The sequence below is a fragment of the Pelobates fuscus genome, chromosome 12 (assembly GCF_036172605.1).
Source record: "Pelobates fuscus isolate aPelFus1 chromosome 12, aPelFus1.pri, whole genome shotgun sequence".
In the NCBI taxonomy this organism is placed as follows: Eukaryota; Metazoa; Chordata; class Amphibia; order Anura; family Pelobatidae; genus Pelobates; species Pelobates fuscus.
Genome location: NC_086328.1, coordinates 21,793,467 through 21,815,951, shown reverse-complemented (window position 1 = coordinate 21,815,951; position 22,485 = coordinate 21,793,467). Strand labels below are relative to the sequence as shown.

Here is a 22,485-nt window from a genome sequence, read left to right as displayed (position 1 = left end):
CTGAAAAGTAGATTCCCGCGACCAGTCAGCCATCCTCATGATGTCCTCCAAACGCGCACCAGAATTCATCATCGAAGAGTTTGAGCCCCCCCCTGACCAAATGGGCGCCAAAGATTGCGGTATCAATGCCCGCCTGAGTCAACAACCATTTCACTCAGCGTGACAACGTGGTGCTAGTGATGGGGTTGAAAGGAGGACAAAAGGATAAAAACAGCTGTGAAGAGGAAGCGGTACGGTGTAGTTTGGTGCGATCTTCATATTCGCGTAGGCAAGCCACTGGACACAATGCCGGAGAAGTTGGGAAACTCGGATAGGACACCGATTTGATAGACGTTTTAGTGCGTCTGGTGATGTTGAATGTTACCCCCTCCGGGGTGTATGACCGGGCATCAAAATCGAGAGCTCGGACATCCGAGACCCTAGTGCAGGAGACGAGGCAAAACAGGCAAACCAACTTGGCTGATAACTATCTTAATAAGAGTGAAAAGATAATACAACTGTAACATCCCAAGTCATAGAGTAGCGGGGTCTGGGCGGTCGGGAGAGGCGAGAGCCCTTGAGGAGCTGACATACCAAGGGGTGTTGCCCCGCAGGGCATCCATCAAATCCGTGATGAGTCGAAGAAATGGCCGACCGATAGAGATTGAATTGCAGGAATCAGGTCACAGGAGCTGAAACGGGATCCGCGTCCCTAGCCAGGCACCAGCCAGTCCAAGCTCGCCAAGCTGACCCATATGCCCATCTAGTGCCGGGAGCCCATGCTTCTGCCAACAGGCCTTTAGTTGTGTCCGAAACTCCCTGGATCTCCCAGGGACCCTAAAGATCCGCCATGCCAATGACCAATTCGGCTCAGTGTCTGCGGGTTTGCAGGAGGGAGCGCGGGATCATGGAGAACGGGGGAAAGGCATATAGGAGGTCTCAGCTCCAGTCTTGCAGGAAGGCATCTACTGCCTCCGCTGTTGGATACGGCCTCCAGCTGAAGAAGCAGGGCAGTTGGGTGTTGAGCCGGGATGCGAAGAGGTCGATGGCAAAAGGACCCCAGAGAGACGATATACCGGAGAACACGTCCGTGTCCAATCTCCAGTCGCTGGTGTCCGAAAGATATCGTGACTCCCTAGTCGCCTGAATGTTGTGTAGGCCTGGTAAGTATTGTGCGTAGACCATCAGGTTCCGCTTCAGGCAAAACTCCCAAAAGTCAATCTGGCCAGCAACGCAGACTGTGTACCGCCCAGGTGGTTGACGTATCTCACTGCTGAGATGTTGTCCATGCGGAGGCAAATGCATGCCAGTGCCCAGTCCCTCGTGAAGCTGCGGATCGCGAAGGAGCCCGCCAGAAGTTCCAGCGCATTGATGTGTAGTCGGGATTCGGATTCCGACCAGCGACCCCCTGTAGACACTCCCTCGCAATGGACCCCCCAGCCCTAGAGGCTTGCGTCGCAGTGCATGCTGAATTCCGTCAGCGAGCTGAAGATCGCCTTGCCGTTCCACGCGGATAGGTTGAGGATCCACCATCACAGTTCGTCCTTCATCTCGATGTCCAGGGACACTAGATCCGCGTAGGATGCACCGGGCCGTAGGTGGGCTATTTTCAGGTGTTGCAGCGCTCGGTAGTGGAGCGGGCCCAGAAATACTGCCTGTATAGATGATGCCAATAGGCCGATGAGTCGTGCCAGTTGTCGCAAGGTGAGCCGGGGTCGAATGAGGGCTCTGCAAAGTTCCTTGCGTATAGAGCGAATCTTGGCCATCAGAAGGCTCAGCATCGCCTCCTAGGAATTCCATACGAGTGTCGGGGGTCAGGCATGACTTCTCCCAGTTGACAATGAACCCCAATTGGGAGAGGAGGTTTATGGCCAACCGGAGGTGTGCAAGGAGTGTTGAGCACTCCTGAGCCATGAGTAGGATGTCGTCTAGGTATATGATTAGACGCAACCAGGCCATTGCCGGTCGGAGCAGCTTCGTGAAGCACCACGGTGCTGAGGAGAGGCCAAAGGGTAGACAAGTAAACCGCCAAATCTCGTGCTGCCAGTGGAAGAGCAGGAGGTCTTGGGACGCCACCGTTACTGGTACTGTCAGGTATGCGTTCTTTAGATCTAGCTTTGCCAACCAGTCTCCGTGCAGGAGTAGGTCTCTCAGCAGGTGAATACCCTCCATCTTGAAATGGAGGTACCGAACCATGGCATTGAGGGGGCGCAGATTTATGATGCACCGCATTTGTTCGCCTTTCATTTCCACCAGGAAAATGTTGCTTATGACACCTACGTGGTTGAGTGGTGCCCGTTCTATTGCCCCTTTGACTAGAAGTGTGGAGAGCTCTTCGTCGATCAATCTGCGATCCCGGAGCGAGAAGCAGATCGTTTGAGGAGGGGGAATGTGCACAAGGTGCCCACGAGTTCTATATGGAAACCGCGAACAGTGTTCAGCACCCAAGGGTCTGAGGTAATTTGTGACCAAGCTGGGAAAAAATGTTGGAGTCGTTGGAATGTTGGAGTTGCCCCCTACATAGACATGAGAAGAAATATGAGGTATGAGTAAACTCACTGTATGGTCGTCTGGAGCTGGTGTTGCCACGGAAACCTCTGGATCGCCACTGGCGTCCGTGTGACGGGAAGAATGGGGAACGGGTACTTGTCTCCTGGTGACTGGAACGTTGCTGGAAAGAGCCTCGTCCTGAGCCACGGGATTGGAAGTAGGTATGGCCGGACAGAAGGCTCCTGAATCTGCCGGCCCTGGGGGAGACCCGCACCTGGAATACCCTTCTCGTGGAGGCTTGGGCCCTGTCAAGGGCTGTAAATGCCCCAACGAAACGTCCTAAGTCCTAAGATAAAGGAATCGCCAAAGAGCAAGCCTTGGGCATCCTTGCCAGCCTCTGTGAGGGCAAGATTGGCTAATTTGGGCTTAATCTTAAATAAGATGGCTTTACGCCGTTCAATAGAGAGGGAGGTGTTAACGCTCCCAGCAATACAAATTGCTCTCTGGACCCCACAGAGGTCTTCAGGGTCAACCATGCGGTTCCCTTCTCTGGCGTCTTCTGCCAAGTCAGTTTGGTCAGGGGCCCAAAAATATCCAGGTGTTTGTCCTGACATGCCTTAAGGGCCGAGTCTAGTCCTTTACAGGGGTTCCAGCCCAGTTTAGTGAGGAAAGGAGTCATTTTGGGGTCTACCTCAGGAGTGTCACATACTTTATTTGGCACCACAGAGACACTCCGCCCTCAATTTGTTACAGGCCGATTTGCCAAGAGGGCGCTGTACCCAATTTTCTAGGTACTTAGCAACATGGTCAGCCGGGAGTCACTCTGCCGACCTCGGATGGTGTAGGTCATCCGGGTCGAAGAGTGGGTCACCCAATGGATCCATGAGGGCGGACCCTGCAGCGACGCGGTGCCTAGTCCCTGAATCGCCTCCGTACGTCTCTGCCTGAGCAGAGGGAAGGAGGTCAAAGCCCAGATCTGCGGCATCTATATCAGAGTCACTGTTCGACTCAATCATAGACTTCTCACCAGACCCGATATCTGAGTTGGAGCCGCTCTCTAGCTGTGCTCTGGCACATTTCCATAGCCGCGCCCGTTCTGCCTGGCGTGGAAAGGCTCTTTTGCGTGGATGAGACACGCTTTCTGGCGCGACCGTAGGTGTGCCAATCATAGAAGTTCTGGAGGCAGAGGGAGAGGAGTGTCTGGACTTATGGGTAGCTTTTCTGGGTGCCTCTCCGGTGGGTCCACAGCAGGATGCAACAGCGGCGTCATGGAACCTGAAAACTGCGCGTCCGAGGGACGTGGCAATAGGGCTTGGGATATAGTATGGGAGAGGGTAGATGACATGGACCCCATGGCTGCCATTATGGCATCTGTCACCGAGCACTGCAGCGCTAAAAATTGTGCCCCTTCAGGATGGATGGGCCTGTCTACCAGAGTGGGTGGAGTGTCTGAGGTGACAGGGGCTCTCCCAAAGTAAATGGGGCATCTATCTCCCCAGAGGGTGGGGAGCTGGAAGGCAGCCTGGCAAAAAACAGGACCTAATCCCTAGTAATAAAGTTAGCAGAGTAGTATGGGTTAGTCACCCAAACTGAAAGCAACAGGTATAAGAGAGATCTCACCAGGGCCCAGACCAGTGGCAAACGCACACACGAGGTAGGAAGGGAGACAGGAAGTCAGAATATGGCCGCAGGCAATCTCGCAAAATTATGTGAATTCGTCAAGTTAAAGAACCGAATGTTCGGTAAAAGAAACAAATTTGTGTGAATAGACAGACGAATATAAGGAAAAGGAAAAAACAGACGAACTAGTGAACCGTTCATATAAAAATTAGTCGAATGCGGCAAAGAGGCGAAATATGCTAAGTGCCGGTAAAACTAACGAACGGTATGTGTTCGTGAAGAATTTAGCCGAACGGCTTGGTTCATTCACGAAAAAACTGCCTAACAGAACGGAGAAAATGGTCGCAAAAGGGCGCCAAAAGGAGAGGTAGAAGAAACGGAGATAAGAAACTGAAAGTAGATAAGAAAAAAACACAAGGGCAAAGTCAAGTGAGAGGAGTACAATCACTAAAAACTACAAGGGAGGTCTGGACCCCGGGCTCACATGTCACACACATATGTGTAGCATAAAACAAGCATAGCAAAAACAATATAAACAGAGAAAAAATCTCTAATAATTAATAACAAGTAATGAACAATAAATCAACAGATAAAACAATAGAGTGTAAAACCAAATAATAAATATGTTACTGTATGTTCATTATTTTTTCATTCTGTTTTGTATTCTTTGCTGCTATTGGTAGACAGTAAAGAAAGGGATATGCAATATAAGCCTCCGTGTCTTGTTATAAAATTCAAATTTAACGCAAAATAGACAAATTAGAAAAAAGCCAGCTGTCCTTCCAGTTTGACCAACTTGGCCTAAACTATGACATTCACTTTGAATTCACCTTGAATTCCCACTTTAGTGAATATCACTGCGTAACTCCCAATAGGCCCGGTATAGGCAGGACAGCCCTGGTTTTTGGGGTCTGGTGTCACCCTCGTAGATCAGTTTTCTGGAGACATCACATAAACATCACATAAATGCCATTAGTAAATACAGTGTGAGTGCCTCCTCTGTAAGAGTGATCTATGGGCTTCAGAAAGTCTCTGCACATGGGCAGCCTTCAGACTGTCAGTCAGACCCCATTGATAGGCATCCCCTATCCCGAATAGGCCCTCCTTTGGGCCACTGACCCGGTCCTGCATCCTTACCTCCAAGAGCTGGAAAGTATGCTACTGTGAGTTCTTCCTGTGGAGCTCTGTGATACACACCACAGTATACAATGCATTTTATTACTATGGAGCTCTGTGATAATCATACACCCTGCAGAGTTTTATTGCTGTGGAGCTCTGACACATATGCCCCATACATTACTGAGGTCTACTGCTGTGGATAGTCCTACACACTGCCCATTACAGTCTTATTGTTATGGAGTTGTAATGCTCTCAATGACACCATACCTTACTTGTTCTGCTGTGGAGCTCTGTGATGCTGTATATAGAGGCCATTATTGTGGGTAGAATTGCTGTGGCTCTATTGCTCTGTCATTTGCACCACTAGTTACTGTGTTTTGCTGAGCTTTGAAGCTCTATCATACTTTCATAGTAAACTAATTGACCAAGACCTCGTTAGGTGGAAACAGTCTTTTTTCTTTCAATAAAACTGCCTGAGGCTTTAACATCCTGAGAGCCTGGAGATATTTCTTCTAACATTTAAAGTTGGGCTATTGATGCCAGCACTATTATATCACTGACACGATGCTCAACATTCTAACTAATTTTATTGCTACATCACTCTTGTACGTCTACAATGATATCCATTATGCAATGCATACTGCTGTGACTAGTCTAGCCGTGGAACACCGATATAGTCACACATGCACATTCATTTGTTTATCATTTTTTAAATGTATATGAAAGCCATTAAAACCACCGTAACATTACAAGTGGTTTTCATCCTTTTCTACTGGACTGCTGGGTACTGCATATACCATGATGCCACCTTAAGGTTGGCAGAGAACATGGACCCTGTAATAGGCACGTTCTTACCGACTCCAGCTGGGTACCAGTTTTGAGGGGTGTACTTTTTGCTGGCCTGAACAGACATAGAAACATAGAATGTGACAGCAGATAAGAACCATTCGGCCCATCTAGTCTGCCCAGTTTTCTAAATACTTTCATTAGTCCCTGGCCTTATCTTATAGTTAGGATAGCCTTATGCCTATCCCATGCATAAAATGTTTGACATGAACCATTTTTCACGCAGACCAATATTAGCTTCTTAAGACTAACGAATAAAGGAAAGGTTCCACCGAGATTTGAACTCGGATCGCTGGATTCAGAGTCCAGAGTGCTAACCATTACACCATGGAACAACTGGTAAAACTATGAGTATAGGGAATTCTTCACTCGCCCTGCAGGCACACCATGAGAGAAACCATAAGCACTGCATCATTGAAACAGGCCCTTCCTTTAATAAATAAACCTTCAAAGTATACGTTGTAACTTGTAAGGAAAGCAAAGTTATTGGGATTTTGTGTCCAGATTTACGAATTTTAAAATACACTTCAAATATCAACAATTGTCCCTTTACTGAATGACCCTCATAGGTTAGTTCAAGTCGATACCAAGTCTCTGGGCAGGAAGGGAGCCTCTATTCATGCCCCACACTGATATTAAATGTTTATTACAGCAATACCTTTTACACATAACTTACTGTAATCCAGTGAAGTTCAGCTAGAAAACAGCAGAGGGCAGCCAAGAGCTGGGATCATTAGTATATAGTAAGTCCCCAAGGGTCTTAGATTTAAAGGGACAATGTAGGCACCCAGACCATTTCAGCTAATTTAAGTGGTCTGGGTGCTGTGGTCCTTTGGCACTTAGTGCTGCAATGTTCCAGAGAACTGCAATGTTTATATTGTAGCTCTAAGTCTGCCCTCAGTGGCTGTCTAACAGAGCCTCTCAGGGCGTTTCTGGAATCCGAACTGACCTCTGGTCCGTTATCTGACAATGGACGTCCTCACGCTCTGCATGAGGACCTCCAGCGTCAGATTCTTGCCACAGGAAAGCATTAAATAATGCTTTCCTATGGGAAGGTCCAATAAGCGCGTGCGGCCATGGGGGGTGGAAGAGCGTGGGTGGACATCTCCACTGGATTCAGGCAAGTGGCTGAATGGGTTTTAACCCCTTCAGCACCATGGAGACCTTTTAAACCTATAGTGCCAGGAAACTGGGTTTGTTTTCCTGGCACTATATAGGATCCCTTAAATGTTTACAAACACATCTGTCTCCAATCGCCGACACGCTGGCCCATTTGGGGTAATTAAACGTCTGTACTTGTTTCCATTTGTTTCTTAAAGGAAAACTCCAGTGCCAGGAAAACAATCAGTTTTTCTGGCACTGCAGGTCCCCTCTCCCTCCCACACCCCAATCCCCAGTTACTGAAGGGGTGAAAGCCCCTTCAGTCACTTACCTGAGGCAGCGACGATGTCCCTCGTCGCCATGTCCTCCTTGCCACTCCTACTGTCTCCGTCGTCCGGTGGGCAAGACTGATCCCGACCACCGGCCAAGACCTAATGCGCATGTGCGCCAATGCCGCGCATGCGCATTAGCGCTCTATAGGAAAGCATTAAAAAAAGATTTTCAATGCTTTCCTATGAGGAAATGAGCGACGCTGGAGGTCCTCACACAGCGCGAGGACGTCCAGTGACGCTCTAGCACAGATAATCTGTGCTATGATGCAAGAAGTGACCTCGAGTGGCTGTCTAGTAGACAGCCACTAGGGGAGGACTTAACCCTGCAAGGTAATTAGTGCAGTTTATAAAAAACTGCAATAATTACACTTACAGGGTTAAGAGTAGTGGGAGTTGGCACCCAGACCACTCCAATGGGCAGAAGTGGTCTGGGTGCCTGGAGTGTTCTTTTCTGAATTGTTACATTGCAGTGATAGTGTCACTAAGGTTTAGAATATGAATAGGAGTCAAGGGGGCATGCAGTTGACCCCCAAGTATTTCAGTAAGTTGAAGTGCTTTATGGAGCTGCAGTGTCCTTTAAATGCGGCTTTTTAATGACAAGCATGAAAATTAGGCCAATGGTTGCTTGGGATCAGATGGAACGCGGTAGACAAAGCGTTAGTGAGTCAGATTTAAAAAAAAAAAAAAAATCCAAACCAGCCATCCATTGTCTACATGTTCCACTTGCTTGTCAAATTACTGTGTCATATTTAAAGGGACACTGAAGTGGCTTTAGAGGCTGCAGTCCCCTGCCACCGTCCTTCCATTTAGATTTAACCATTTAGATTTCAATGCTAAATGAGTCTGCAGCTGTTCAGCCTTTCTGTGCTGCCTGGGTTAATGAGGCAGTAATGAGTGGCTGCAAATGGCTGGGAGTGTCAGCTGACCGCTTTAAGCCCATCACAAGTCCTGCCTTCTATGTGAGCCATCATTCTACATTGGGAGACTGTCCACACAATAGCACAAGCAGTGACCTAAAGGAGGGAGGCTAGGGTCTCAGCTGCACATATGATCCATTTTACAGTACTTTGTGTTCAATTTAGGTTGAATACTCCGATGCCAAAACAGAAGACAGAGGAGGCAGACAAACTCATGATTTGTTAATGATAATTAATATTTTATTACAAAATTACATCGATATGTTACAAAACACGGCAGCAATTAAAATAAAAAGATGCAGAAATACACCTAGTGTTGAGGATAAATAATGGTCTCATTCAAGAGAAATATGAAACAAAAACAGAATTCAGGATGCGGGTTAAGAAAACCCAAGACAGGTCACGGCATGTTCCCATTTTGATTGGAGGCCTTCGCACAGAGATTAGTTAGCTGTCCCTAGGGAGGAAGTAGACACCAACTCTTTATTCTTTAACCAGACCATGGTGACAATGAGGTCATATTTCAGGATACCAAACCAGAATTAATTTACAAAGAATCGTATCCATCATTCACTATAGTCTATACAGTTAATTGCCAAAACATTTGCATTAGAAGTCCCCAGCTCTTTTTTTTTACAAGCCATGCTATTTGCAATCATCAAAAATGGACAGATCATGGTTTAATGAATAACTGACTATATGGGAGAGGTGATGTAAAATCCAGTGGTTGTAAGCAGGCTTCACAGTACAGATAGTGTACCCATGTCCATTCTGTCCAGTTAGGATTTGAGTAGATGGCAGCTAAGTGGGAAGTTACATCAAACAAAACAATGCCTGCTGCTAAAAACAAAACATAAGAAGCAAACAATATCTATTGTAAAACAGTTTGAGATGTTCAATTGAATTATACAGACCATACAAGAAGGTATTGGTGATTGTCAATACAACTCACCACCAATGCATGGATTTGCAGAACGGTGTCATTTCGCAGTAATTCTACATTTAAATGCTTCAGATCATCGCCAGCGGAGCACACGCTCTAAATAGACAAGACAGGATTTTAGCATTAGTACTTTGGAAAATATAAAGTAAGGCTTTTATTAAAAATCTATCCTAGTGTCAACTACATGGGACGTGTAGTTGATGGATCCGGATAATTACCACTTGTGAAACAAGTGAATTGGTGATGTTAACAAGGGTTCAGATATCCTACCTGCCCATCAGCCAGTGGGATTTTGACACACGGGATAAGGTCACTTAATAAATGGTCTCCAAAAGATAAGGTTGTAGCACTACGGCTGGGTCGCAAGAGTGGTGTTGCTGGGGTCCTGATAAGGAAGAGGGGTATCATGAACAATTCTAGACAGTCAGACATAGGACAAAAAATTATTCTCCAATAGGATCATGAAGGTGGAGACATTCCAGAACATCAGAGACTGGACTCTAAAAACTGACACTTATGTCTAGTTTCTAGTCAACCTCAGAAGAATTGCAAATTCTGTCAACACATCAGGTAATGTTCTATTTAGAATAGATACCTAGACAAGCACTAGCTGCAAAGAAGCAGTCATCGAGCAAGGCATACTCCACTTGCAAGTGATGGAGAAAATATGATATAAGGCAAAGTCATACTATAGGTATGGGGGAAGTACAGAGAGGGCAAAATAAAGGTTTTGCAGAAGGCTGTGCCATAAGCCGGCCTCCTTAGCCATGCCCCCTCACTCCAGAAAGCCTTCCTTGTCAATGTATGTACACAGCTCAGCCACCGACAGCACTGAGTGGAGGTCCCTTTGAGTGTTTGCAGATTGCATGACTGATTCTAGGATTTCTGCAGAAGATAGGACACTATGGGTCACTGATTGTGAAAGATTGAGCCAGAAGATGTTCACTGGATTGTCAGAAGACCCAGTGATCTCCATCTTTACTGCACTGGCGGATCCAGAGGTTCTCCCTCTCCCCTGCCGGCTAATGCAGGGCTGGCGCTGTCCAAGCGCCAGCCCTGCAATGTGCCTTCATGGGCCGGAGGGGAGATCAGAGATATCCCTCTCTGGTCCGCAGGCACCGTTTGCTGGCCGCCGGCAGAGGAGGGAGAGAGAGAGGACCCGGGAGCTCAGTCTGCAGCTCCTCCAGGTCCTTCTCTCGCGAGCACGGAGCGTTGCCACAGCAATGCCCCGGATCTCGCGAGAGTGATCTCTAGCCCTGGAGACCGGGGCTAGAGTTCACTCTCACCACATGGACCACCAGGGATTCCCCACCGGACCACCAGGGATTGAGAAATGTCCCCCCTCCTCCCTAAACAAAGGTAAGAAGGGAGGGGGGGGGGCACATTATGTATATTTTAAATTTAAAAAAAAAAAAATCATTTTATCAAATAAAAAAAATAAATAAAAAAGCCCCCCATCCTTATCACACACACCCTACACACACTGCTCCCACACACATACACCCTACACACACATTGGCCCCCCCACACACACATTGGCCCCCACACACACATTGGCCCCCCCACACACACATTGGCCCCCCCACACACACATTGGCCCCCCCACACACACATTGGCCCCCCCACACACACATTGGCCCCCCCACACACACATTGGCCCCCCCACACACACATTGGCCCCCCCACACACACATTGGCCCCCCCACACACACATTGGCCCCCCCACACACACATTGGCCCCCCCACACACACACTGCAACTTACACACACTGCAACTTACACACACTGCTCACAGTCCTTACACACAAACACACACTGCACCCCTGCTCCTATGCCCTACTACAGCACCATTTCCAAGCCGACCTCCGGTAAGTTGTCAAACTGTTCTTAAACGGTTTGACTACTTACTCTGGGAGGGGGTCCCGGCACTACTGGCACCATAACCACTACACTGAGCTGTAGTGGGTATTGTGTCTGGATTATTTCTCTAAATCTGCAAGTGCCCCTCCCGAGGTCAGGCTCTGGATCCGCCACTGCTTTACTGGACTGCATAAACTGATGTAGCTATTTTAAGACTTCCTCTAAAATGTTAAGATTAGCTGGTTTTGCAACAGAGTTACTCGCCAGTGAGACCATTAGATTCTGGATATAATCTTACTAAGGAAACCGTGATAACAGAACAATCAGGAGAGTCCGTCCTGGCATACTAAACCTGTATAACCTTGACGTTGTCCTCGTAGTTCGCTCTGTCGCCAGGACCTTCTTTGTAGCCTTGTCTATAGGTGTCGCAGACACTGAACTAAGGAGAGAATTGACACATACAACATCCCATTAGAAACGCACACAGTGAATCATAGGCAGTCGAGCGCAAATGGTATTCCAGAATGTGACTTCACTGTATTCGAGATGCATCAATAGATCAGTTTTAATTTCACCAAAGAAAACTTTTGTTATCTGCAGTTTTCATTGACAAAAACGAAACTAAATAAAAGTTAGTTTAAATCATAACGATTGGGGGCGTGGCCTGACTGGGAAGCAGTGCAGTCGCATGAAACGAGAGCTCCCAGGCCTCAGGCAAATTACTAGCTAAAATCGGGGGCAAATTCAACAAACCTGACTCCCCACTCACCGCTTTTTACTCTGCAAACAATGGCGAACAAGGGGATACCACACATGCCCGGAAAAAACGCAGGAATGACCGAGCTGAGGCCTGGGGCCTATACTAAGCAGGGCAACGGAGAGGCGGCCGCTCTCCCAGCCCATAACCGTAAGCAGCACCCGCAGCAAACGACTACCCCCCCCCCCCTTCAGACCGGTGGGGGTTATCCCGGTCCTAAACGACTCGACTGGCAAGACCCAGAGGACACTAACAGCACCAAACTTACAAGCAGTCCACGATATCAAAATGGCGGACAAGCAACCTCGTGGACAAACTGGGCCTCCACTACAAAGCCCAAACACACTCGATTCCCTTAATACCCGCCTAGACAAGCTGTTTGAGGCCTTCTGGGCTAAGATCGCGGCCCGACATAAGGCAGAGCGACCCCAGCTATTAGTGAGCGGAAGTGTGGAGGGCCAACATGGCGACACCGACCGGAGTGGGACCAGGCTGCCCTCGGGCGAAGCCGTGCGACCACACCCCAAGACACTCCACACCAGCCCATCTGGGCCCAGGGCCACCAGGGGTTCAACCCCGGAGCATCGGCCACGCAGGCACACCACCGACCCCAGGATCTCCAGACTTACCCTGAAAGGGAAGGACTCGACCTTCAACAGCCCCCGAGTCCGTGGCCGCAAGGTGCCGGCCCTGCAACGGGCCCGGAGCGGGAGGGCACTACTGGCTAGCTCCCGTCCGACCGCCAAACTCTACGCTGCCCCACGCAAGCTCCAGAGGGCACGAAACCACGCATCCGTGGCAAGAACTCTGCCAGCGCGCAAGACACTGAGCCCAGTGAAGCCATCAGCAACACAGAGGGGAAAACTGCCAAGATACAGACCCCAGCCTCACATCGAACTCCACATGCCATGGCGAACCGGATCCCTGACTACAGACCAGCACAACCTCCTACCTGGGACTTCCACTGGTAACAACCTACCCTCCCTAATCTGCGACTGGACATACCAGGGCAGGCGTAGAAAACAGGACTTGGACACTCAAGGTCATGGGGCCTGGAGCCCGAAATTGCCAGCCCTTGAACCGACCCAAAGCCAACGAAAGGGTGAGAGCTGCCCAAAACGCACCTTGACCCTGGAGAAGTCAAACGCCTGCAGCAGGAGCATACCGGACATGGGTATCGGTTAAGCCAACACTGGACTGATTACCTGTGGGGGGTAGCCACCGGCCGCATTAAAGGCCTTACAGCGCACATGGAACTCGGTGCTTTCCCCCACTCGCTGTGCAGTATGCCAGTCATCGGGTATTGCCTAGTCAGCCACATTGCAGCCTTAGGCATTTTCATATGTACTGATGCAGCCTTAAATTCTATGTTTAGACCCACTGCTTAGCCTGGGTGCTATGCCCTTCACCTGCCTCTCATGACTAAAATCCTAGCAAATGTATTCTGGTATTGCTAAACTACATAACTGCATTTTGGTAACATATCTGGTACAGTCTGATAGAGATCGATGTGTATATAATGCACCCTCATAGTTTATTAACCCATTAGGATAATGTACCAACTCAGCATGCCACTAACTGCAGCCAGTCATGTTAATCCATCTCTTGTAACCACGATTTTTGCTAGTATGTATCGCTTAACTAACAACCTGATTGAATCTATATTGCTTGAGAAAGCTATAAATAATCATTTACAATCGCTATTGAGTCTAGATAGATTTGAATACCCTAAGAATCTACGTTATAATCTTACTCTATAATAGCGATAACAAACATGTACCTACTCTTGTCTTTGTAACTTTAAAAAAAATTGTGCATGTTCTCTCACTGCCTTACTGATTACAAGCTGTGTTTTTTTGTCTCCTGTCACAAGCTGTTGGGGCGTGACAAGCTGTATGTAATTATCTGCACTTCAAAAATAAAGAATTAAAAAAAAAATAAAAAAAAAAAAATCATAACGATTTGTAATGTCAATGAAAAGGTCACCTGGGCTGGTGCACCGGCCAGAGCAAAGGATATGGTTAACTGGCCGTAGTGTGTACTGCAGAGTGCTGCCCTCCTGCCGGTCTCCGTATGTAGTGCGGCCAAGCGCTGACCGCAGGAGAGGAGCTTATTTCCCTCTCCCGGTCTGACAGGAAGCCTCTGAGAGCACCGAACTGCTTCCTGTCAGACCAGGGAGAGGTTAACAAGCTAGTCTCCTGCATTCAGAGCTCTGCCATGCTACACAGGATCAGGGATGTGAGCACAGAGGGGGGCAATGAGACACATGGAGGGATTGATTTTTACTCCTGGAGTATTTAAAAAAAAAAAAAAAAAAAAAAAAAAAAAGAGTTTGGAAATCCTGCTCAATTCAATAATTATGGAGTTTTATGAGACAAACAATTCAGATTACTAAAATATGACCAAAACTGCTTTTTAGTCAAAAGACTGAAAAAACAAAACAAAACTAAAACTGAAATTTGCCGTCAACATTAACACTGCAATAGATGGATATCTAGCAAGTTCTCAGTCACATAGTATTACCTAGTTAGAGAGTGAGTTTTCTTGGTGGGTTTACCGGTTAACGAAACCAATGATTTACTTTTCAGAACCTAGAAATATAAAACCATATAACAGGTTACAATGGGGCTCCATGCCACTGCAAATCTTTAAAAGCGATTGAGGGATTTCTTAAAGGGACACTAATCATGACAGAGCTGCTTCCTGTTTTATGGAGCTTGACTGAAGAGGATGCTGGATGTACTCACACATGGTTGGGGGTGGGCTGGGGGGGGGGGGGCTGAGTGTTCCTAACTATAGTGATCCTTTAAGAGGAGTAGGAGAAAAAGGAAAAAAAAAAAAAAAAAAGATTGCGTTGGTTGGGGGAACCCAACACATTAGGGACTAGGGCATACTATAGTTTTAAGACTACAGTTTTGTCTTAACTTTAGTATTCCTTTAAAACACTGGAGACAAAACAAAGCCTACCTATTGGTCAAAAAATATAAATTAAATGATTGCATCTATTAAAACGCCAACTTGATGCATAATATTGAGAACTACAACCAACTACTAAATGAGGCAGATTGGAGTTCTGCATCTAATGCAATGTGTACGTAATCACTTGCTTATGTGGAATATATGTTAACTCCCATGAGCCAGAATCTCACTGAGCATTATAAGAGTTGGTCCAGCAGGGGCAGACAACACAATTTGTTAGAACAGCTGGCCTATAGAAGTGGGTGTAGAGCAGACTCTGCAGATATTTGATGTATGCAAGATTGATTTTATATAACTTCTAAAAATGTACTGTAAGCAACGAGACGCCATGAGAAGCCGTAGGACTTGCCTTCTGCACGGTCCTATCTTTAGCTGCAGTTGTCGTAACTTTGTCTTGCTCCGGATGAGCTGCTGTTGACACTTTAACCACTATGGGGGAGAAATAAAAAGATGTAAATATACCAAGAGGCTGGAACACTGACCATCTGGGCCGTTGTGTGAGGATACCTACCCTTTTTACTGCTTTTTCTTAATTTTGATTGTGGCATATCATTTAAGCAGTCAAGCTGAAAAAAAACAAACAAAAAAAAAAACACAAAACGAGAAGTTTTTGCATGCAACATCAAAACCGTTTATCACAGCTGCTGCGTTAAGACAAGATACCTTCAAGGCAGCTTCCGTAACGGCCGACTCATCTCCGATGAAATCTAAAAAGACAGAAAGACCATTTAAATGGAGCCAGTCTCTGTAGATCTTACAGGGCTCTACCAATAAGTTTATGATCTATCACAATGTGCGCTTTTAGGGACTGGGATCCAAACCGTCCATGGTTCCAGAATTGCCCCATTTTGCTCCAATGACGATAACATTACATCTACCTAAAGCCTAGGCTACCAATCCCCACCTTTGATAGAAAGTGAATCAATATAGACTGAATGATCCAAGCCTAGAGATATTCTAGAAACAAAAAGTGGAGGAATTTAAAGGTAACCACACAAACTCTGTCAGAATGTAGTGAACGGCATGATGAATGTCTGAAAGAAAATGGAATGTAACCAACTAACCACCATTTCCCTTCAATATAGGTTAGTAGTAGACTTACTGAGGTAGTCGCCAAACTTCATTTGTCGGATAGTCCACGGCATCTTCATTAGCTCAACATCCAAGGCTTTCTCTGCGGTTGGGATGAGTGACTGAAGCTCTCGTCTTAGTTCATCCATTTTGTCTTTCCCTAAATAATCAAATATGGCGACTCAGAATGGGGTGAAACTAGGTAACCAATACTCATCTGATAAACATTCGGTGCAATACAGTATCTGATAAACATTCGATGGACTCAAACTGAGCCATTTGTCCTAAACACAGAGCTATTCACTGAAGTATGAACTGCTGGGATTTCAAAGTGAAATAAAACCCCAAATGCAATTAACCGATTCATTTTTCAGTTTGCGGCTTCTTGGAAATTGGAATATTGAACCAACAGCCAGTAGGACATCCGCAAATTGAAGTGGTTTTTGTGTATAGATCACACCCCTTCAGTCCCACGGTTCAGTTCTTAGCCATTTAGAAATTAAATCACGTTTCTGTTGAGGAAGCCCTTGTCACACCTCCCCTGGCTGTGACTCACATAGCACACATGAAAAAGGTTTCATTTTCAATCCGCTCTTACAACACAGTGTGTTTACTTTAGAAGAGGTTGCGATCTCCCGCTGTTAATTGAACTTTAAATCACACATGGGAGACTCCTGTAGGCTCTAGCAGACTATTAACAGAGCAGGAGATTACTCTAAACCGGTGTTTCCCAATTGGAGTTCCACGGCATTTTGCCACATTCAAGATGGCTGCTGCTACCTGCTGTTCCCTGAAGGTCAGAAACAGCAGAGATCGCACAACCGCAGTCTCATAAGAGATTGCAGGAGCGCAATCTTAAGCCCACCCTGCCATCAGCCAGCCACTTAGACTTAACTCGTCCGTGAGAGCCCACCCAGCAGTCAGACATTTTCTATCACTCGTGGTAGAGGAGTGAGAGTGGAGCTGATGGAAAGCTCTTTTAGGTAGGGGCAATGAATGACAGGGGCAAAAAACTGTCAACTGTATTTTCCCAAGTGTTCAGATCTTTTTGCTCCAAGTCCAACTCAAAAATCCTGCTTAAATTCAGTTCTTTCCAAGAGTGGTCTCAAAATCAGCATCCTTTTCAGTCAGGTTGGGAGATCTGTATTTTTTTCCAAAGTGTTTTTACCAATAAACAATCATGAATTTGGAAAGCTGGGAACTCTTCAGAGAAACATTACTACTACTGCTACCTGTTCGACACTCATAGAAACTGAGAAAAAAGAAAATTAAAAATCCAGAAAACATGCCATTGTTACAGTTACATCCCAAAGGCCTCCTGCAGCAAAATGTATCCTGTTTATACAGACACTGATCGCTGTACACCGAGTAGTACTTTATTGCAGATTGGTGGAGTATAAACCACACTAGTCTTTAATGGGTTAATGGTCAATGAAAAGGCTGATCAGGTCTAATGAGGGACACAATGCCCCCAGTCCATATGTCTGGCATTTCGATCCAGAGATGGGAGAAACCGTGTATATCCTCAACTGTCCAACTACAACTCCCATGATGCTCTGCCTGGGGAACATCTAGCAAAGCATTATGGGGGACATAGTTCTGCCATAGGTGAGGTGGTACTTCTATTTACAGCCATTTAACCAGAAATGGAAACAATGCTTACACCATGTCCGGGCCTAAATCAGCTCCAATTAACCCCTCCATTCCCAAAGCCAAGCACTGACCCCCTCATCTTGATTAACCTCTCCATTCCCAAAGCCCAGCACTGACCCCCTCACCTTGATTAACCTCTCCATTCCCAAAGCCCAGCACTGACCCCCTCACCTTGATTAACCTCTCCATTCCCAAAGCCCAGCACTGACCCCCTCACCTTGATTAACCTCTCCATTCCCAAAGCCCAGCACTGACCCCCTCACCTTGATTAACCTCTCCATTCCCAAAGCCCAGCACTGACCCCCTCACCTTGATTAACCTCTCCATTTCCAGAGCCCAGCACTGACCCCCTCACCTTGATTAACCCCTCCATTCCCAGAGCCCAGCACTGACTCCCTCACCTTGATTAACCCCTCCATTCCCAGAGCCCAGCACTGACCCCCTTCACCTTGATTAACCTCTCCATTCCCAGAGCCCAGCACTGACCCCCTCACCTTGATTAACCTCTCCATTCCCAGAGCCCAGCACTGACTCCCTCACCTTGATTAACCCCTCCATTCCCAGAGCCCAGCACTGACCCCCTTCACCTTGATTAACCTCTCCATTCCCAGAGCCCAGCACTGACCCCCTCACCTTGATTAAGCCCTCCATTCCCATACCCAGTCACTGACCACCTCACCTTGATTAACCTCTCCATTCCCAGAGCCCAGCACTGACCCCCTCACCTTGATTAACCCCTCCATTCCCAGAGCCCAGCACTGACTCCCTCACCTTGATTAACCCCTCCATTCCCAGAGCCCAGCACTGACCCCCTTCACCTTGATTAACCTCTCCATTCACAGAGCCCAGCACTGACCCCCTCACCTTGATTAACCCCTCCATTCACAGAGCCCAGCACTGACTCCCTCACCTTGATTAACCCCTCCATTCCCAGAGCCCAGCACTGACCCCCTTCACCTTGATTAACCTCTCCATTCCCAGAGCCCAGCACTGACCCCCTCACCTTGATTAACCTCTCCATTCCCAGAGCCCAGCACTGACTCCCTCACCTTGATTAACCCCTCCATTCCCAGAGCCCAGCACTGACCCCCTTCACCTTGATTAACCTCTCCATTCCCAGAGCCCAGCACTGACCCCCTCACCTTGATTAAGCCCTCCATTCCCATACCCAGTCACTGACCACCTCACCTTGATTAACCTCTCCATTCTCAGAGCCCAGCACTGACCCCCCTCACCTTGATTAACCTCTCCATTCCCAGAGTCCAGCACTGACCCCCTCACCTTGATTAACCTCTCCATTCCCAGAGCCCAACACTGACCCCCTCACCTTGATTAATCTCTCCATTCCCAGAGCCCAGCACTGATCCCCTCACCTTGATTAACCTCTCCATTCCCAGCACTGATCCCCTCACCTTGATTAACCTCTCCATTCCCAGAGCCAGCACTGACCCCCCCTCACCTTGATTAACCTCTCCATTCCCAGAGCTCAGCACTGACCCCCTCACCTTGATTAACCTCTCCATTCCCAGAGCCCAGCACTGACCCCCTCACCTTGATTAACCCCTCCATTCCCAGAGCCCAGCACTGACCCCCCTCACCTTGATTAACCCCTCCATTCCCAGAGCCCAGCACTGACTCCCTCACCTTGATTAACCCCTCCATTCCCAGAGCCCAGCACTGACCCCCTTCACCTTGATTAACCTCTCCATTCCCAGAGCCCAGCACTGACCCCCTCACCTTGATTAAGCCCTCCATTCCCATACCCAGTCACTGACCACCTCACCTTGATTAACCGCTCCATTCTCAGAGCCCAGCACTGACCCCCTTCACCTTGATTAACCTCTCCATTCCCAGAGCCCAGCACTGACCCCCTCACCTTGATTAACCTCTCCATTCCCAGAGCCCAGCACTGACTCCCTCACCTTGATTAACCCCTCCATTCCCAGAGCCCAGCACTGACCCCCTTCACCTTGATTAACCTCTCCATTCCCAGAGCCCAGCACTGACCCCCTCACCTTGATTAAGCCCTCCATTCCCATACCCAGTCACTGACCACCTCACCTTGATTAACCTCTCCATTCCCAGAGCCCAGCACTGACCCCCTCACCTTGATTAACCCCTCCATTCCCAGAGCCCAGCACTGACTCCCTCACCTTGATTAACCCCTCCATTCCCAGAGCCCAGCACTGACCCCCTTCACCTTGATTAACCTCTCCATTCACAGAGCCCAGCACTGACCCCCTCACCTTGATTAACCCCTCCATTCACAGAGCCCAGCACTGACTCCCTCACCTTGATTAACCCCTCCATTCCCAGAGCCCAGCACTGACCCCCTTCACCTTGATTAACCTCTCCATTCCCAGAGCCCAGCACTGACCCCCTCACCTTGATTAACCTCTCCATTCCCAGAGCCCAGCACTGACTCCCTCACCTTGATTAACCCCTCCATTCCCAGAGCCCAGCACTGACCCCCTTCACCTTGATTAACCTCTCCATTCCCAGAGCCCAGCACTGACCCCCTCACCTTGATTAAGCCCTCCATTCCCATACCCAGTCACTGACCACCTCACCTTGATTAACCTCTCCATTCTCAGAGCCCAGCACTGACCCCCCTCACCTTGATTAACCTCTCCATTCCCAGAGTCCAGCACTGACCCCCTCACCTTGATTAACCTCTCCATTCCCAGAGCCCAACACTGACCCCCTCACCTTGATTAATCTCTCCATTCCCAGAGCCCAGCACTGATCCCCTCACCTTGATTAACCTCTCCATTCCCAGCACTGATCCCCTCACCTTGATTAACCTCTCCATTCCCAGAGCCAGCACTGACCCCCCCTCACCTTGATTAACCTCTCCATTCCCAGAGCTCAGCACTGACCCCCTCACCTTGATTAACCTCTCCATTCCCAGAGCCCAGCACTGACCCCCTCACCTTGATTAACCCCTCCATTCCCAGAGCCCAGCACTGACCCCCTTCACCTTGATTAACCTCTCCATTCCCAGAGCCCAGCACTGACCCCCTCACCTTGATTAACCTCTCCATTCCCAGAGCCCAGCACTGACCCCCTCACCTTGATTAACCCCTCCATTCCCAGAGCCCAGCACTGACCCCCTCACCTTGATTAAGCCCTCCATTCCCATACCCAGTCACTGACCACCTCACCTTGATTAACCTCTCCATTCTCAGAGCCCAGCACTGACCCCCCTCACCTTGATTAACCTCTCCATTCCCAGAGGCCAGCACTGACCCCCTCACCTTGATTAACCTCTCCATTCCCAGAGCCCAGCACTGACCCCCTCACCTTGATTAACCTCTCCATTCCCAGAGCCAGCACTGACCCCCCTCACCTTGATTAACCTCTCCATTCCCAGAGCCCAACACTGACCCCCTCACCTTGATTAACCTCTCCATTCCCAGAGCCAGGCACTGATCCCCCTCACCTTGATTAACCTCTCCATTCCCAGAGCCCAACACTGACCCCCTCACCTTGATTAACCTCTCCATTCCCAGAGCCCAGCACTGACCTCCTCATCTTGATTAACCTCTCCATTCCCAGAGCCCAGCACTGATCCTCTCACCTTGATTAACCTCTCCATTCCCAGAGCCCAGCACTGATCCCCTCACCTTGATTAACCTCTCCATTCCCAGAGCCCAGCACTGATCCCCTCACCTTGATTAACCTCTCCATTCCCAGAGCCCAGCACTGACCGCCTCACCTTGATTAACCTCTCCATTCCCAGAGCCAGGCACTGATCCCCCTCCCTTGGGGCACTCACCATGCTGCACAAAATCCTTCATGAACAGATGAATGATGTCGTTTTTCTTCTCCTGCATGACGTCATACTTGCCCTTCTGCACCCCAGAGTCGTTGCGCTTGTTCCCAATGCGCTTCTTGTTCTTCTTGATCGGCATCTTCCACTGACCTAACAGAGGCAGCAGTCACGTGGGATTTAAATAGACAACAGGGGGCGGGGTCAACAAACCACGCCCCATGGACTCCACCCACCAGGAGCCCTTTTTTGCTGTGTAGAGAGCAAGTTACTGGCAGTCAGTGCAATAAACAGCCATGAGGTCTAGCCCAGGATCAGTGACCCCATGTCCTATTATTATAACTAACTATGGAGGTTACCAACTGGGGAGCTCATTAAAAAGCAAAATGTTATTTCCATGACCATTTTATAACCATATTTATTTATTTATGATTAATCTCAAATTAGTGTTACATTGTTATCCTTGATACACCCACACACTGACAGGGTTATTTAGTAAAGTGAGAATTTAAATTTAACGCAAAATAGACAAATTAGAAAAAAGCCAACTATCCTTCCAGTTTGACCAACTTGGCCTAAACTATGACATTCACCTTGAATTCACCTTGAATTCCCACTTTAGTGAATATCACTGCATAACTCCTAATAGGCCCAGTATAGGCAGGACAGTCCTGGGTTTCGGGATCTGGTATCTCTCTCGTAAATCAGTTTTCTTGCTGTGGAGCTCTGTAATAATCATACACACTGCAGAGTTTTATTGCTGTGGAGCTCTGTGGTCCACACCGATCATTACAATGAGTTTTATTGCTGTGGAGCTCTGTGATAATCATACACACTGCAGATTTGTATTGCTGTGGAGCTCTGTGGTACACACCGCACATTACAATGAGTTTTATTGCTGTGGAGCTCTGTAATAATCATACAGACTGGAGTTTTCTTGCTGTGGAGCTCTGTGATGATCATACACACTGCAGAGTTTTATTGCTGTGGAGCTCTGTGATGATCATACACACTGCAGAGTTTTATTACTATGGAGCTCTGTGATA

General features: G+C 47.9%; 1 protein-coding gene and 1 non-coding gene across 2 annotated transcripts; both read right to left on the bottom strand.

The window, feature by feature from the left end:
• Nucleotides 1-6,317: 6,317 nt before the first annotated feature.
• On the bottom strand, nucleotides 6,318-6,389 carry TRNAQ-CUG (transfer RNA glutamine (anticodon CUG)). The gene has a single exon. It is a non-coding gene; the product is annotated as a tRNA-Gln (tRNA).
• Nucleotides 6,390-8,684: 2,295 nt separating this feature from the next.
• On the bottom strand, nucleotides 8,685-21,581 carry LOC134578759 (borealin-2-like). Its single transcript, XM_063437791.1, has 10 exons — nucleotides 21,446-21,581; nucleotides 16,046-16,174; nucleotides 15,607-15,650; nucleotides 15,455-15,509; nucleotides 15,293-15,372; nucleotides 14,488-14,555; nucleotides 11,560-11,646; nucleotides 9,618-9,732; nucleotides 9,357-9,443; nucleotides 8,685-8,861 (listed from the first exon to the last, which is right to left on the bottom strand). Exons 1-10 carry the CDS (start codon nucleotides 21,579-21,581, stop codon nucleotides 8,805-8,807), a joined length of 858 nt encoding a protein of 285 aa, XP_063293861.1. The 3' UTR covers nucleotides 8,685-8,804.
• Between the last annotated feature and the right edge of the window lie 904 nt (nucleotides 21,582-22,485).